Source organism: Notechis scutatus, chromosome 8 (genome assembly GCF_049901735.1).
Source record: "Notechis scutatus isolate UNSWTSFEM ecotype Mainland chromosome 8, rNotScu1.2, whole genome shotgun sequence".
Lineage (NCBI taxonomy): Eukaryota > Metazoa > Chordata > Lepidosauria > Squamata > Elapidae > Notechis > Notechis scutatus.
In genome coordinates, this window is record NC_142016.1 from 25,627,154 (window position 1) to 25,644,971 (window position 17,818).

At 47.5% G+C, this 17,818-nt stretch overlaps 1 protein-coding gene across 2 annotated transcripts in view; it reads right to left on the reverse strand.

Moving 5' to 3' along the window:
* NOVA2 (NOVA alternative splicing regulator 2) overlaps window positions 1–17,818 on the reverse strand; it is a 37,273-nt gene that overhangs the window by 18,045 nt on the left and 1,410 nt on the right. Inside the window, exon 1 of one of the 2 annotated variants that reach the window (XM_087971250.1) lies at window positions 15,537–15,636. The exons of the other annotated variant lie outside the window; for it this stretch is intronic. Coding sequence (XP_087827376.1) covers window positions 15,537–15,594 — 58 coding nt within the window. The 5' untranslated portion in view covers window positions 15,595–15,636. Of the gene's footprint in view, window positions 1–15,536; window positions 15,637–17,818 lie in introns of those variants that run through there. 2 annotated transcript variants of the gene reach the window in all.

The following is a 17,818-nucleotide window of genomic DNA, read 5'->3' on the forward strand; positions in this document are numbered from 1 at the left end:
CCGTAATTTAATAATCAGTAGCCTAATCGAGTTTGCTCTGTCTGCTCAAAATGAGAGTTTCTTTAAGGGAGGAGGAGGAGGAGGAGGAGGAGGAGGAGGAGGAGGAGGAAGAATGCCCTTACGATTTCATACAAGAGACTCAAGCCAGCTGAGTTGGGATGAGCATGCTAAGCCACCAGCCTCCAGGGCTGTGCTTAAAATATTAATTTTACACTGAGGTTTGCCCTGACTCCTTAGCTCAAGCCTTTCCAGATATTTGGATAAAGTTGGTGGAGAAAATTGATGGGGTTGGATCCGGCCTGGGGGGCCGTCCTGGACTACCCAATGTGAAGAGGAAACATGCCAACAATTTGGGGAGTAGTGTCAAACTAGCCATGCCCACCCAGTTGGTCGCACCCCCCATAGCCTTGACGGGGACCTCAATGAAATTGAGTTTGACACCCCTGGCCTAAATGGACGCAACTCGGTTTAGAGAGGGAAGAACTCAGCTCTTGGGAGCCAGAAACTGTTGAGTTGCAGGCTAGTCCTTGATTTACGGTCAAGGAATACAGGCTAGTCCTTGACTTACGGCCATTTGACGAGTAACCGTTCGATGTTACAACGGCATTGAAAAAAGTGACTTATAATCGTAGTTTTTTTTCACACTTAAGACTGTGGCAGCATCCCCGTGGTATTTCTTCTTTTTTTTTTAAGTTTAGATTTTTATTTTTAAATATACATCAATATCAATACATGAACAGTGTGGCCTCTGGGTATAATTCATTTTGATACAAGTAGCAATAATAATATTAATAATATTTGTTGCATTAATCAAACTTAGGTAATCTTAGTATTAATATACAAGTTTGTTTTGAAGTAGTTATACAATATTTCAATGTGCCATTTTAATGCCAATGAAATTATTTCAGCGTACATAGTAATTCCATCTTTCAACCTCTAATCTTTCCATCTAGTTATGGCTTATATGCTATTATATAAAAATTATATATGCTCATATTTGTTCTATATTTCCCTGTATTTCTGATGGTCATCCAATGCCTTGGCACCCATCTCACGGTTCAAGGCACCTATGGAGTCTATAAGCAAATTTGACTTCTCTCCATCCGTCCTGCTTACAATCCCCTCTCAACACACACACACACAATTGCAATGACAACAAAAAAATTAAATCCGTTTTGGCGTTTGTCCGGGGAAGCATATGGCGAGCGGTGCAGAAAGTCTGCTCTTATCCGGCACTCCAAATCCATCCCTTCACTTTCGCTCAGGAGTATCTATTTTTACCTGACCCGAATGGAGGGGTTGCTCTTGCACAGAGCTTACTCCAGGAGGAGGCTGACCTACTTCTCCTGCCTGTCTCACCTGTGCTCGGGGGAAGGAGAGGCGATGGCTAAGCCGGGGAGAAGGAGAACATGTGATCTGCTCCCCCCCCCCCTTGCAAAACTCTGGTGCTAAATGAAAGCCTCCCATTGAGAGTGGGATTCAAACATTTTAGCAACGGGTTCTCTGCCTGGTTGCTGGGTGGGCGTGGCCTAGTCGGCCTCCTGCACCACGGCGGGGTGGGGGTGGGGTGCCCTCCCTGGGCTCCAGAGGCTTTCCTCGGACCTCCGGGAGGGTGAAAATGGCCTCCCCGGCTCCGGAGGCTCTCGGAAAGCCGGAAACAGGCCCATTTCTGGCCTTCCCAAACTTCCGGAAGGCCCGTTTTTCACCCTCCCTGAGTCTCTGTGCACGCCCTGCAGTGACCTGCATCCAAAATGGGCCATGTGGGGACTCCTGGGGAGGGGAGGGGAGGGGGAAGGGTGGGAGGAGCCAGCCAGGAGGGGGATTTGGAGGTTCTCTGAACTGCACAGAATAGCTAGGGGCTCTCCAGAACCCCTGCGAATCCCTAGCAGCCCAAACCCCCTGCCTTCCATTGAGATCGCAGCAGATCCCTCGTTTGCACATGCACACCAACACACCTTCTTCTCTTCCCCAGCTTTCTTTCTTTCTTTCTTTCTTTCTTTCTTTCTTTCTTTCTTTCTTTCTTTCTTTCTTTCTTTCTTTCTTTCTTTCTTTCTTTCTTTCTTTCTTTCTTTCTTTCTTTCTTTCTTTCTTTCTTTCTTTCTTTCTTTCTTTCTTTCTTTCTTCCTTCCTTCCTTCCTTCCTTCCTTCCTTCCTTTCTTTTCTTTCTTTCTTTCTTTCTTTCTTTTTTAAATCAGAAATCCCCCAGCACAACCGAGCACCTCGCTAGGTTTTCCTGGGTGACCTACAGAAGGCAAGGCGAGGTTCCCCACTGAGATCTTCGGGGCTGTTCAGGATAGAAGAAAAACAACGATGGGGAGGGTTCGATGGAGAAGCCTCTAAACCAGGAGTGTCAACCTCCATTTCATGGAGGGCCACATCCGAGTTGGGTTTGACCTCGGGGGCGGGGTGTGTGCGTGTGACGTGGCCAGCTTGACGTCACTCGTGTCGGTGGCCCGAGGGCTTTGCCAGCGAAAGCGGGCTCCCGAACTCCGTTTCCGGCTGCGACAGCCTCCTTGCAACCCTTTGCCAGCGAAAACGGAGCTCGGGAGGGCCGAGCTCTGTTTTTGCTGGGAGAGACACAGTGGGCTGGTCCTTTGCTGTTTCCAGGGCATCCCCCCCTCCCTGTGGCCCAGATCTAAGCACCCCATGGGTTGGATCCAGCCCGCGGGCCTTGAGTTTGACACCCCTGCTCTAACCCATCCCAAGAAAGTGGGGGTTTTTAAACACTTTTTCAGGACAAAACTAAATTTCAAATTCAGAATAGAGCTGGAAGGAACCTCGGAGGTCTTCTAGTCCAACCCCCTGTTCAAGCAGGAGATCTTATACCAACGATGGCTAACCTTTTCCACATTGCATGCCAAAAGTGCGTGTGCATGCGCACGCTTACATGCCTGCACCCAAGATGCAATGCGCGCGCGACTGCCCCCACCCCCCTGCGCAGGCGCGCGTGACCCCCCACACCATACATGCAACCCCCCTGCATGCCGCATGCCTCTGTGCATGCGCACATGTCTCCCACGTGTGCGTCTCCCGCCTTGCATGCGTGGCAGATACCCGACAATCAGCTGGATGGTGGGGGGCTCACGCATGCGCAGTGGAGCGCTTCCGGACGACCTGTCACGTGTCGGCAGAAGTGGCTCTGCGTGCCACTTCTGGCACGCGTGCAATAGGTTCGCCATCACGGCCTTAGACCACTTCAGACAGGTGGCTATCTAGTCTTTTCTTTAAAAAACACCTCCAGTGATGAAGCACCCACAACTTCTGGAGACAACCTGGTCCCCTGGTTTATTGTTCTCACTGTTAGGAAGGTTCTCCAGGTTGCTTCTCTCCTTTGACTAGTTTCCATCAGTTGCTTCTTGTCTTGGCTTCTTGTGCTCTGGAGAATAATTTGACCTCCTCTTCTTTGGGGCAGCCCCTCAAATACTGGAATGCTGCCTTCATGTCCCCCTTAGTCAGGGGTGGGATTCAAATTTTTAAACAACCTGTTCTGTGGGCATGGCTTAGTTGGTGGGCGTGGCTTGGTGGTCATGTGACTGGGTGGGCGTGGCTTGGTGGTCATCTTATTGGCTGGGTGTGGCCAACTCAATATCACTCACATCGAGGCACGCCTCTCCTCGCCTGGCCTTTCATGACTGTGGGGATGCTGCAACAGTCGTAAGTGTGAAAAATAGTCATAAGTCACTTTTTTCAGTGCCATTGTAACTTTGAATGGTCACTCCACACAAGCAAAGGACCAGCAAAGGAGGGGAAAAAAACTCCAGAGAAGTCCCTGAGACAGGAAGTCCAGTCCTGCCAAGAATGTAATAAGGGTTAATGGAGAGGCAGTTTCTATAAGCAACACCAGAATGTTTCCTTCCTGCCTTCCTTACAGGATTAGACCAGTAATTTCTCCCAACTGCTTAGAAGGTTAACACCCGGTTCTAGTGAATAGGTGCGAACTGGTAGAATCCCACCCCTGGTCTTAGTCCTTCTTTTCTCTAGACTGGCCAAACTCAATTCCTATAACCGTTCTTCATATGTTTTTGTCTCCAGGCCTTTAATTGTCTTAGTTGCTTTTCTCTGCACTTTTTCCAAAGTCTCATCATCTTTTTTGTAATGGGGTGACCAAAACTGGATGCAGAATTCCAGGCGTGGCCTTACTAAGGCTTTATCAAGGGGTACTAATTCTTCGTAAAAATAAACTTAGCCTAATCCAAGTCTTTGCAGTTTTGCGAATCAGACCGGATCGTAAACTGGATCCCAGGAATACAGTAAAACACATTTACAAACCCAGCTACACAGAGACACACCCAAGATTAAAATTACCCAGACTTTCAAACCGTACAAGTGTACGGCTGGGAGGCCTTTAACCGATAGAGTTAAGCGATTTGCACAAACAAAGATTAGAAATTGGGCGCACCCTAGAGAGAACCAGCTGACAAGAGATGGATTGCAGACAAGGCAAAGCACATTTTTTGCCTTTGCAGCCCTCCAGAATTTATTGAAATGCTTGCAGCTCAGGGCTCCTGCATTAAATAATTTGCAGAAAGTAAATGCACTCGCCCACAAAAGAAACGGATCCATCAGATCCACTGCTTGCAGTGTGTCAGCCAGCCTGAAATTCTTGCTACACTCCAAAACTTCAGGGCAGAGAAAATTCTCTCAAAATCCGGAGTGCAAGGCGAGTATCTTGAGCAGGGGGTCTCCAACCTTGGCCCCTTTAAGACTTGCGGACTTCAATTCCCAGGATTCCCCAGCCTGCTCTACATACTCTCTTTTCACTCCGGATTTTGAGAATTTTGGCCGACCTTCTTCCCACAATCTTATGAAAATACCTTGTAATTTTTTTCCCCCCAAAAAATCTACCTTTATTGTTTTTGGAAATAACTCAAGGTGACAAACAGACCCAATACTCCTTTGTTCTCATGTTTTGCACACAACAACAACCCTGTGAGGTGGGTTGGGCTGAGAGGGTGCGATTGGCCCAAAGTCACCCAGGTGGCTTTCATGCCTGAGATGGGACTAGAACTCCCAGCCTCCTAGTGATTGGCCCAAAGTCACTCAACCAGCTCTCATGGGACTAGAATTCCCCATCTCCTGGTGATTGACCCAGAGTTACCCAGCTGGTTTTAATGCTTAAGGCAGCATGGCTGGCTGGGGAATTCTGGGAGTTGAAGTCCACAAAACTCCTCGATCTAGGCATAACTCACTAATACAGAAAAGTCATCACAGTGTCTAAACCAGCCTTTTTTGTTTGTCTTGGGGCCTGGGAGCTGAGAATAACAGATGTTCTGTTTACTTCCTGGGAAATAACTTGGTTTCTTTAAAAGATGCTTTCTGTTGCCCTTGGTTACCTTAAGAAGCTGGTCTTTTTCTCCTTCAGATGTTTGCTTTTGAAGCTGGGCCCAGGAATTGTGGCCACACACATGGGTCTTCCTACAAAAGGACAAGGGTGGTGGGGTTCCCCCCCCCCTCGATACTTGCAAAGCAGGAGCCATCGAAAAGGGATAATCCTGACTGCTAAAAGTAAATATTAGATTTCAGATGATGACACTTCTAGAGACAGACTAAAGGCAATGGGTCCCTATCAGTATATATTAAAAGGGTGTCAGTTAACCAGGTTTAGTGTATGTAAGTCTAGTGTTTAGTCCAGTGTTTCACAACCTTAGCAACGTTAAGATGCTTGGACTTAAAATCCCAGAATTCCCCAGCCAGCATGGTCGGATGTCAATCCTAGCATTCCTTAGTAAGCATGCACAGACGTTAACTCCCAGAATTCTCCAGCTAGCCTGCATTGACTGCAAGTCCCAGAATTCCTCAACCAGCATGTACAATTTCAATTCCCATAATTGCTCAGGAAGCATGCACACATTTCAAGTCCCAGAATTCTCCAGCCAGCACGCATGGATTTCCAATCCCAGAATTCCCCAGCCAAACAGAGCAAAACTCAGTTGACAAATTTCTCAGTTAGCAAACATAATTTTTTTATTCTTATTATTCTTATTTTGTTAGTGGGCCACTTGGAAATAAAAGTGGCTTCTTGTGATGAAGACTCGAGAAACTTAACCACGTCCATTCTTGGATATTTTTGCCTCCCTCCGGTCTTGACACCCCCATGAGATTCCCATGAGGGTTTCCCTAAGTAGAGGGATCTGCAGTCCAAATCCACTTAAAAGAATTCCCTCTCAGGTGGATTAAAGCAGCTAAGTCATTAGAACTGTCTCAGAGCCCAAGCTGATCAGCCAAGAGAAAGCGGCTTGTCCTCTTTTCCCCACATCTGACTCCTTCGTGACTTTTCAGGCCTCCTTCTCTGAAAACTTCCAAAAAGTTTGGTCTAGTGGTCAAGACACCAGGCTAGAAAGCAAGAGACCATGAGTTCAAATCCATGAAAACCAATGGAGTGATTGTGGGCCAATCGCCAGGAGACAGGGAGTTCTAGTTCCACCTCAGCCACAAAAGCCAGCTGGATGACTTTGGCCAATCACCAGGAGACAGGGAGTTCTCGTCCTGCATTAGGCATGAAAACCAACTGAGTAACTTTGGGCCAATCACTAGGAGACAGTGAGTTATAGTTCCACCCCAACAATGAAAGACAGCTAGGCCAATCACCGGGAGACAGAGAGTTCTAGTTCCACCTCAGCCACAAAAGCCAGCTGGATGACTTTGGCCAATCACCGGGAGACAGTGAGTTCTAGTCCTGCCTTAGACATGAAAACCAACTGAGTGACTTTGAGCCAATCACTAGGAGACAGGGAGTTCTAGTTCCACCAGTCCCTCCCTCTCAGCCCAACCTACCTCACAAGGGTTGCTGTTGTGGGGGAAATAGGAAGAAGTGGTATCTGTGACATTCGCTGCCTTGAGTTATTTGCAAAAATAATAAAGATGGGATATAAATAAATAATAAAAATAAAATAAAGCCCTCCTCCACCCTTTGCACCCTGCCAGGTTTCTCCCTGGCTTGTAAACACTGGGTAAATCAGAAAACTGTCCTCTTGAAATGGAAGTAATTCCATTTCAAGGTTTCTCCTTAATATAAGGAGTATCTGGCATCCTTGTGTCTGCCAAAAGACACTCTCCATTTTGAGCTCTAAAAATAATCCCTCTTTCTTCATCATCCAGCTTTTAGTTCTGCCTTCTGGGTTTCAGTCGCTTTCTCTTTTAGTTTTCAGTTTCTTTTTAGTTAGTTCTGTTGATCACCCAGCTTTTAATGTCTGGCTTTCCCACCTTGGCAACGTTAAGACTCATGGACTTCAATTCCCAGAATTCCCCAGCCAGGATGACTGGGAATTGAAGTCCATCCATCTTAACAAATTTGGGGATTGAAGTCTATCCATCTTAACGTTGCCAGGGTCGGACACTTCTGAGTTGGAGTCAGAATGGAAGCTTTCAAGAAGAGACTGGACTGCCACCTGTAGTGTAGGGTCTCCTGCTTGGGCAGGGGGTTGGACTAGATGACCTACAAGGTCCCTTCCAAGTTCTGTTAATCTGAATCTAAGATGAAACTAAAACCTGGGTGATTTAGTTTTGTCTAAATCGGGGGCGTCCAATCTTGGCAACTTTAAGATTAGTGGACTTCAACTCCCAGAATTCCCCAGCTAGCCATAGCCGGCTAGGGAGCTCTGGGAATTGAAGTCCATCCACTTTTAATTTTGAAAAACGCTGCTTTAGGAGATGAGCAAGCTGAATTGCAGCTTCAGGCAATCCTGTGTTCAGTTTCCAATATCCCCGACAAATCGGCTTAAGGGGTCTTATTAAACCCACGGCCACCATCGCCGTTCTGATACTGCCACGCATCTCTAGCTTGCCATGATCAACATCCTCCACAGGCATCCAGCAAACCCGCGGCTAAGTCCCCCTCCCGACCATCAACGACGGAGCGAACGATAGAGGAGAGACTAAAGAGACTAAAGATAGAAGAGAGACTAAAGGCCTACTCTGCGAAAGCCAATAAACCGGGGCAAGACGAGATCAATCGACGGCGTTTAATTTGCACAAATGAAATGGCCTGTAATAACAACCTCCGACCGCTCGGAAGGCGGCAGGACCAACAGCCTCCCCCGGTTGGCCAACTGCTCCTGCGGACCCTTCCATCTGCCAGGCCCAAGGAGATTCTTCCACCCTTTTGATTCTGACGGCAGCCGGAGGAAAACCGCCGGGCGGAAGGCAAAGAGCCCAAATTCTCCTGGAGAAGCCTGCTCCGAATTGGCTGGAGAGATCAAGCAGCAGAGATCAACCCCGTAGTTAAGGTCTATGGAGATTCTCAGTCATTCAGGTCCTGGTTGTCCCAAGGGTGCTTTTTTCAAGAGGCAATTGGACTTTCTGGTGTTTTTTTTTGAAGAGGTTTCACTTCTTATCTGAGAAGTTTCTTCAGTTCTGAGTTGATCTGAACTGAATGCAAGAACCAAAGAAGCTTCTGGGATGAGAAGCAAAACATCTTCAAAGAAAAACCAAGAAAGTCCAGCCACTTTTTGGAAAGACATCCAAGGAGGTTCTCAGTCATTCAGGTCAGGGTTGTCCCAAAGGTGCTTTTTTCAAGAGGCAACTGGACTTTCTTTGTTTTTCCTTTTCAAGACGTTTCGCTTCTCATCCGAGAAGCTTCTTCAGCTCTGACGGAAACCACACTTCAAACCCAAGAATACGCTAAGGCGGAAGGTGGTCCACCCCAAGGATAAAACACCCAGGCACAAACTGAGCCACGTAGTATATGCGGTACAATGCAGGGGGCCGTGTGCAGATCTGTGCATTGGGGAAACAAAACAGCCACTTCGTAAACACATGGCACAACACAGGAGAACAACCCCATCAGGACTAGATTCTGCAGTCCATCGGCATTTGGAAGACAAGGGCCACTCTTTGGAAGACAGCAAAGTCCACATTTTGGACAGAGAAGGACAGCTGGTTTGAAAGAGGCCATCTATGTCAAAATTGAACAGCCCTCCCTCAACAGAGGATCCGACATCATCTATCTTCAGTCTACAACACAGTCCTTTCAGCTGTTCCAAAAAGACTGCACTCCCATTTGCACCACTCAGGTGACCCCGAGGACACAGGTAAACCTCCAAGTGCTTCAACGACCCTCTAAAAGGATGCAAATGACCAGCTATCTGCAAGGAATATCAATCCTTCCATTCCCCACCATCCTGTCAGAGCTGAAGAAGCTTCTTGGATGAGAAGCGAAACATTTTCAAAGAAAAAAAACCCAGAAAGTCCAGTTGCCTCTTGCAAAAGCACTTTTGGGCCAATAGTTAAGGGACCTAGTCTAAGATAAAGCCATTTCCTTGCTATCTTCAAGGTGGTGATGAGGTGAGGAGATGGTGTGTCCATTGCAGATTGCATAATCTGTGTCGTTTGTGCAATATTGTTGGGTGTTCACAGGGAATAGTCCAATAGTCCATCTTGACTGGTTTGAGACGCCCTACAGAGACACTGCTGGGTGTTGTGATGGGCACCTGTCCATCATGTCTTGGGCAATGCTAGCGATGAAGAACCTCAGCTTCTCTCTGTCTTTGCCCCCGAGATCTGAAGTGGTCCTCGACTTACAAACACAACTGAGTCCAACATTTAGATTGCTACGTGCAAAGTTGGATAAGGGAGTTTTGTCCCCATTTTACGACTTTTCTTGCCACAGCTGTTAAGTGAATCACTGCAGTGCTTAAATTAATCACACGGTTGTTCAGTGAATCGGGCTTCCCCGTTGACTTTGGCTTGTCAGAAAGTTGCAAAGGGGGATCACGTGACCCTTCTCCCCCAGGGATGCTGCGACCGTCATAAAGTTGAACCAGAATGCCAAGCATCCGAATTTTGATCACGTGACCAAGGGGAATGCTGCAGCAGTCGTAAGTGTGAAAAACAGTCTGTCAGCGTTCCAGCAAACCTCCATTCCCATCAGTAACTCCGAGACAAGCATACTCTCAAAAGTACCTTTATTGGAATAGCACCTGGCACATCTGTGGAATCCCGAAACTAGAAGTTTCCCGGACTTCCCACAATGTCCCAAACTACAATCCATCCCCTTTTCCCCCATCATCACATCACATGGACCAATCACGATCCGTCCCAGTGTAAGATCCTTTTTCCATCCTGCGCCACACTTAATAACCTTGAACGACTAAAAGAATTTTATTTGGTCTACTTAGAACTACTCCATTGAAATCACCCCCTTCCCACTTTCTCAGGCTATGTGGCAGCGTGGAATATGGCTTCCAAAGCTGACACAGTCGCAAGTCCCTTTTTTCCAGCGTTGTTGTAATTTCGGTCACTAAATGAATAGGCGTTAAGTCGAGGACTGCCTGTAGGGGGAAAGCAGCAGGCAAACCCACCACTGGGAAGTCAAAATTCTTTCCAAATTACAGCCAGGAAAACCACAAAGTTGTGTCCCTGAAATTCACTGATCCCAACAAACTATTGTTAGAAACCCTGCTGACACCAACCTCAGAATGGACCTGCCCAGCGAGTGCCAAATATTTTTGTGAGTTCAAGGCGCTGTGTAAAATCTATATTTGAGATCGATAGGCTGGTTAGCCGTTATTTTCCCCTTCGGCTCCTTCTTGGAGGGTTGTGGCCAAAGCAAATTGGTAGCAATCACAAATCGGAGAGCTTGAGATTTCGGGAAACGGCCTCTTTGTTGGTATTTGATCTATTCCCAAACCCTCTAAGCCAGTGATTCTTTAAACTTGGTCACTTTTAAGACGTGTGGACTTCAACTCCCAGAATTGCCCAGCCAGCACAGAATTTATTTTATTTATTTATTTGATTTGATTTGTCAATCGCTGCTTACAAGATAATAGAATGAACATGAGTAAGAATACAGGAAATAGGTGCGATTCAATGGGGACAATAGGACAGGGACAGGAGGCACGGTGACGCACTTATGCACTCCCCTTGCAGACCTCTTTGGAATGGGGTGAGGTCAATAGTGGATAGTTTGAGGTTAAAGGAGTGGGGGGGGGTAGAGAAGGTAACAACAGAGTTACATTGTAGCAGATAATTTTGTGTACTACGTTTAAGTCCAACCGTAGGCGGCATAGTTCAAGGTTGTCCAAGCCCAAAATTTCAAGCCTGGTGATGTAGGGTATTCTGTTGCGAGTAGAGGAGTGGAGGACTCTTCCCGCGAAATACTTCTGGACTCTATGCCCTAGTTAGCAATTCAATATTACTGGAGGAGAAGCTTTGTAAGATTAGATTTACAACTCTTAATTCTTAATACTGGGAGTTGAAGTCCACATGTCTTAAAGTGCCCGAGTTTGTGTACACTATAAGACCCTGATAATATTTCAACTTGATTTAAATGTCCCGTTTCATTAAAAAAACACATTTTTTAGCCCATTTTGGATAATTTACTCAGGTTTGGTAAGCCCTGATCTGTAGACGTCAATTCCCAGAAGTCTTCAACCAGCAAGGCCGCTGCTAAGAATTCTGGGATTTAAAGTGGCGTTGTCCTGTCCCCTTTGGGTTTTTTGAGCATTATAATTCTTCTATTAATCCATCATGTTTACAGGTTGGGTGGGCCTTGGGCATCACCAAGTCCAATTAGGTCCACCACCAAGTCCAACCATCTTCAACATCAACATCCGCCATCACCAACATCAAGTCAACTTCCTCTCCAGTAAAATTCATCATGACAGCATCGCTATAAAGGAGAATATATGTAGCTCGGGTTGAGATGAAGGGTCCTTAGTGCTCCCTGACCTTGCTGGTTTTCTTGCACATGTTTCATGACCAAACTAGGTAACATCATCAGTATCCCTGCCAGTTGGCCATCCAACCGCTTAAACACTTCAGGGCCAACTTTTTTCTGACTTGCAATCAACATCTACTCTATTCTGCTCTGCCTGTGGGCGATAGCTTGTTAATTCTGGTGGCCTCCTTCTACCCAATATCTTCCCTTAAGCTTTCAAGAAGAGATTGGACTGGCATTTGTCAGAAATGGTGTAGTCGGGTCTCCTGCTTGGGCGAGGGGTTGGACTAGATGACCTACAAGGTCCCTTCCAACTCTGTTAATCTGTTAAAAGGGATTTTGGGGGGGGGGGTTCCTGGAGACTGTGCCCACTGCCAGCATTACCCTCACCTTCCTGTAGGTCGGGCAAAGAAGAGAAATGTCCCCATCTACAGGTAGTCCTTTACTTATGACAATTGAGTCCAAAGTTTCTGTGGCTAAACGAGACACCTGTTCAGTGAGTTTTTGTTCCTGAGGGTAGAACAAGAAGCAACACATGGAATATAATAAAGGAGAGAAGCAACTTAGAAGTAAGGAGGAATTTCCTGACAGTGAGGACAATTAACCAGTGGAACTGCTCGCCACCAGAAGTGGTGGATGCTCCATCACTGGAGGCCTTTAAGAAGAGATTGGAGCCACTTGTCTGAAATGGTGTAGGGTTTCCTGCCTAGGCAGGGGGTTGGACTAGAAGACCTCCGAAGTCCCTTCCAACTCTGTCATTCTATTCTAGTGTTCCGTTTTACGACCTTTCTTGCCACAGCTGTTAAGTGAATTGCTGCAGTTGTTAAGTTAGCCATTCAGTTGTTCAGTGAATCTGGCTTCCCCATTGACTTTGCTTGTCAGACAGTGGCCAAAAGGGCTCACGTGACCCCCAGGGACACGGTGACTGTCATAAAGATGAGCCAGTTGACCGGCATCCAAATTTGGATCATGGGACCACAGGGCTGCTGCAAAAGTCATAAGCATGAAAAATGGTTCTAAGTCAGGGTTTTTCCCCCCGGTGCTGTTATAGCTTTGAACCGTTACTAAATGGATGGTTGCAAACCCAGGACTACCTGTATACAACGCAGAGGTCTGGAAATCAGGTAGCAGGCCATGCCTGTATCCTTCAAGATCAAGAAAGTGAGCCCACACGCAAGCATTCGTCCCCATCATCGGCGTGTCTCTAAAGGTCACTTGGTCATTTAGGCCTTTAGAGCAGGGCTCTTCAAACTTGACAGCTTGAAGGCGTGTGGACTTCAACTCCCAGAATTCCTCCTCCAGTCATGTTAGTTCAGGAATTCTGGGAGTTGGAAGCCCACCAGCCTTCAACTGTAGAGCTTTAGAGCGAGGGTCTCCAGCCTTGGCCCCTTTAAGATTCATGGACTTCCGAGTCCGAGTATTATAGGATTTGGGGGAAATGGTATGACTGGATTGAGCTAAGATAGATGGAGGATGAAAAATTAATGATAAGCAATATATAGGTTAAATGCTTACATTCACATAAATTGTATATATTTGTAAATCATGCACAAAATAAGAGTATAAGATGAATGCCACACACTGTTCATGTTGAGATATTTACATTTTTTGTTTGTTTTTAAAGTCATAAAAGATTGATAAAGTTTATTAAAAAAAAAAAATGTGGACTTCAACTCCTAGAATTCCCCAGCCAGCTGGGGAATTCTGGGAGTTGAAGTCCACAAAAGGTTGGATACCTTTGCTCTAAAATCCTAAAGGACCAACTGTTCCTCTCTTGGGGCCCTGATCCAGCCCTAAAGGAAACCCTCATCACCCCAGAATCCAAGATCCCCTCAAAAGAGAATCCCCTTTTTCCCCCTACTTGCAGTACCTCTCTGCTTCTTTTGGCTTTTCCTAGTCAACCATCTTGATGTCCCCCAAAACCCATCATTCCTCAGGGACCCCCCGAGTGTACACATGCTCCACCTTCCCATCCATCCAGGAGGCAGGCAGGCAGGCAGCTCTTCAAACTTGGCCTCTTTAAGATTTGCGGACTTCAACAAACCTGGTTATTTTTAACCAACATTGGTGGTGGTGGGGTTTTGTGCGCATGCGCACGTGAGCAGCCTGGCATCCGATGCAGATCCAGTCCGTTTGATTCTTTGATGGTGCAGAAGACCCAGAAAAGAAGCAATCCAGGTTAATTTTGTTGCATGCAGGATTGATGTTTCTTTGTGCAAACCACCAATGGCTGGTTTTACTGAGGGTTTTTTTTGGGGGGGGGGTGTTGAAGGCATCTCATCTCAAAAGCAACAACAACCACAGCGACAACAAGACCGTGCCGTGGTGGGAGGAGTTGTTTACTCTCCCAAAACTTGGAAAGATGGTTGATTCACCCGTTCCTTGCTCTCTGCTCCCACGGCTTTGTGAAAAGGGCTCTCTCTTGTGTGGGCAGGACCTGTCGTTTCCGTATTAATTCAGTCCCCCCCACCTCTAAAACAGGGGTGGGAAATGTTGCCCCTTTTATGACTTGTGGACTTCAAATCCCAGAACTCCTGAGTTTAAAGTCCCCAAGCTATAAAAGGGCCAAGGTTCCCGGCCCCCCCACTGTAAAACACGATGGACCCGCTGGTTTAGATGTTAGATGTGGAGACTCTACAAAGAGTGCAGAGAAGAGCAACAAAGGTGATTAGGGGCCTGGAGGCTAAAACGTATGAAGAACGGTTGCTGGAATTGGGTCTCTGTAGTTTAATAAAAAAGGAGGACTAGGGGAGACAGGATAGCAGCATTCCAGTATTTGAGGGGGGGGGGCAAAGAAGAGGGAGTCAAGCTATTCTCCAAAGCACCAAAGAAGGCAGGACGAGAAGCAACGTGGAACTAAGGAGGAATTTCCTGATAGTTCAAACAAGTAATCAGTGGGACGACCTGCCACCAGAAGTTGTGGGTGCCCCATCACTGGAGGCTTTTAAGAAGAGAGTGGACGACCATTTGTCTGAAATGGTATTGCGGTTCCCTGTTTGAGCAGGGGGTTGGACTAGAAGACCTCCAAGGTCCCTTCCTACTCTGTTATTCTGTTTTGGATGATGGTGGTGGGTAAGGGAACATCTCCCCTGTGGGTCTCCTCGCACGTAAGCTTTGGCCTGGGAGATGTCGCCTCTGCAGCCATTTTGAGAGAAGCAGCAGCCACGTCCCCTCGCCCCAGCCAGTCGGCTTCCTTGAGGAGCACCGAAGAGCTGAGCACTCCCTCAGCACGAAGGAGAAACCCCGAGGCCAGGGCAGGCTGGGACGCCAGGAAGCCTCTCCGAACTCCGCCATCCCACCTCGTCTCGGAAGGCTGATGAGGACCTTCCTAGCTAAAAATACCCACCCAAATCCACCTTCCAGGGCCCCTCAACCGAATCATCTGCCTGGCCCTAAACGCCGGCCTCCCTTCCCTACCCCCACGGCCTCTGCAAACACAAACCCCTAGACCCAGAGATCGGGTCCACCATGCTCCTTGGGCAACGGCTAACACTCTCCCTCGGGCCGCCCAGCTGGCAATGATGCCACGCTTGTCTCTGCCCTCCTCCGGCAAGGCCCAGTTGTCCATTGTAGTAAGGAGCTGCCTGGTCTTGATGATGCTTTCCCACATATTCCACACACCGGCGGCACTGGGATTACCAAGCCAAGCCACAATTAATCCGATCATTTGCATCCCTTCCTATTTCGCCCTTCTGGCATGCTCCAGCAACCTTCCCTTTTTTTAAATTAAAGCAAAAACAAAAACGAAACCCCTAACCGGACGCTGAGTTTAAAAAAAATATATATCATAATAATCCCACCCTGTTTTGACCTTCACTCCCTCTGGGTTCAGGGCGGCACACATGCACAGAAGCTCTTTGGAGACCCCAGGCTCACTGACCTCCTAGCTGGGCCGTGAGGCCTGCCTGGCCTTCCGCCTTGCGCATTTCCACCGCCATCCGTTGTCCGTTGCAACACACACACACACACACACAAACACACTCACTCACACACCCCGTTAGGTACTACGAAGACACATCTCGGTGGTGCGTTTCCTCCCTCCCGCCTTCCTGTTGTGCCATCCAATTCACTCCCTTCTTCCTCCCTAAAATCCATATTGGAATGAGCCCAACGCCACCCAGACTGGCCCTCAATCATAAAAGCCAAAACCGAGGCAGGGCCAGCCGGGCACATCACCACCACAGTTTGAGGAAGATCCTCGGTCATTCAGGTCATGGTTGTATCAAAAGCGGTTTTTAATTTTGAAAGGAAACTCGACTCCTTTTAATTTTAATTTTATTTTTTTTGGGTGGAAGAAGAAAATGTTTCGGCTTCCTATCCCGGAAGCTGACGAAGCTACAATGGGGGAGGCTTCTGGGATAGGGACCGAAACGTTTTCTTCTTCCACAAAATAATAATAATAATCAGTCCAGGTGCCCTTTTAAAATAAATACCGCTTTTGATAAGCACGGTCTGCTGAATTAAGCTTCATCGCGTTCTTTATCCCCTCTGATGCAGCCTGCTTGGGACGGCCACCCAACCGGGGAATTCCTCCATTTCTGGCCTGTTTTTTTTCTCCTCCCCTTTCCTTCCTCAAGTCGATCAATCAGTGAATGAATCAACCGGAATAGAGCTGGAAGGGACCTTGGAGGTCCTCTAGTCCAACCCCCTGCTGAAGCAGGAGAGCCTATCCCAGTTCAGACAAACGGCTGTCCAGTCTCTTCTTAAAACCCTCCAGTGACGGAGACCCTACAACTTCTGGTGGCCAGCTGTTCCACTGGTTAACTGTCCTCCCTGTCAGGAAGTTCCTCCTTAATGCCAGGTTGCTTCTCTCCTGGAATAGTTTCCCTCCGTTGTTTCTTGTCCTGCCTTCTGGGGCTGTGGAGGACAGGTTGACCCCTTCCTCTTCTTTGGGGCAGCCCCTCCAATATGGGAACGCTGCTGTCAAGTCATCCCCTAGTCCTTCTTTTCTCTAGACCGGCCAGACCCAAATCCTGCAACCCTTCTTCTCATGTTTTAGCCTCCAGGCCTGGACAGGAAACCCCCGCTTGGCTATTCAGGCCCTTATTTATTTCCCATCTCTCTGGTCAGAGCGTAATCATCAAAGCAGGACATTTTCCTCCAGGACCCCAAAGCTGTTTCTCAGCTGTATTAATTGCTTTCGGCCTTAACGCTGCAGCTCCCAAATGTTAATTGCCTGGCGAGGGTGGTGTCAGCGTTGACTCCCTTGCCTTGCCTGGGCAGCCACGCGTTTCAGTGGGCGCCTCCACAGCCCGGATCATCATTCGAAGCAATAAAACAGACCCAGATGCAATCACGATGTAATCATCATCATCATCATGATAAGAAGGAATCTATTCTTAGCACGAGGGAAGGAACAAATGCACAAAAGCGCTCTCGAAAACCTCATGGAATTGAAGTTGCCCTTCACAGAAGGGTCAGGGAAGGAAGAAGGGAGGGAGGAAGGGAGGGTGGAAGTAGTGGTAGAGATGGAGAAGGAGGAATAATAATGAGTAGAAGATACATATAAACTGATTGCTAAGTGTCTTATTGGGGACAAGGAAGAGAGGAAAGAAGAGGGAAAGAGGGAGGAGGAAGGGAGGAAGGAAGGGAGGAAGGAAGGGAGGGAGGGAGGAAGAGGGAAAAGAGGGGAAGGAAGAATAATAATGAGTAAAAACACACATAAACTGACTGCTAATTGTCCTATTGGGGAGAAGGAGGAGGAGGGGAAGAAAAGGAAGAGGAGGAAGGAAAAAAGGAAGGGAGGAAGAGAGGGAGGGAGGGATTGCTATGTTCCAGATTCCTATTTTCTTCAGACAGCACGAGAATTAAAATCCACAGCTCAAAGCCAATCCTTTTCAAAGCGGTTCCCCCCCCCCATTCAAAACAGCAGCAAATAAAAACCAGCACATCCCCCAAAGATCCTTAGCTGGCACAGTCCCTCCTTCCTTGCCCAGAAATCCCTGGGTCACCAGGTCCCTTTCGCATCCTTGTTTTTGTTCACATTTCCACATCCTTCCCCTCTCCATTTCCTCTGCTGCTGCTGCTGCTGCTGCAGAGGGGAGGAGGGCGAGAGGAAGAAGGGACTACTGACAGGTTTTCCACAGTCCCTCTGGGTGCAAAAAAAATAATTAATTATTTTTTTCCCCTCTCTCCTTTCCCTTCCTAAGTAGACAAGCCGAC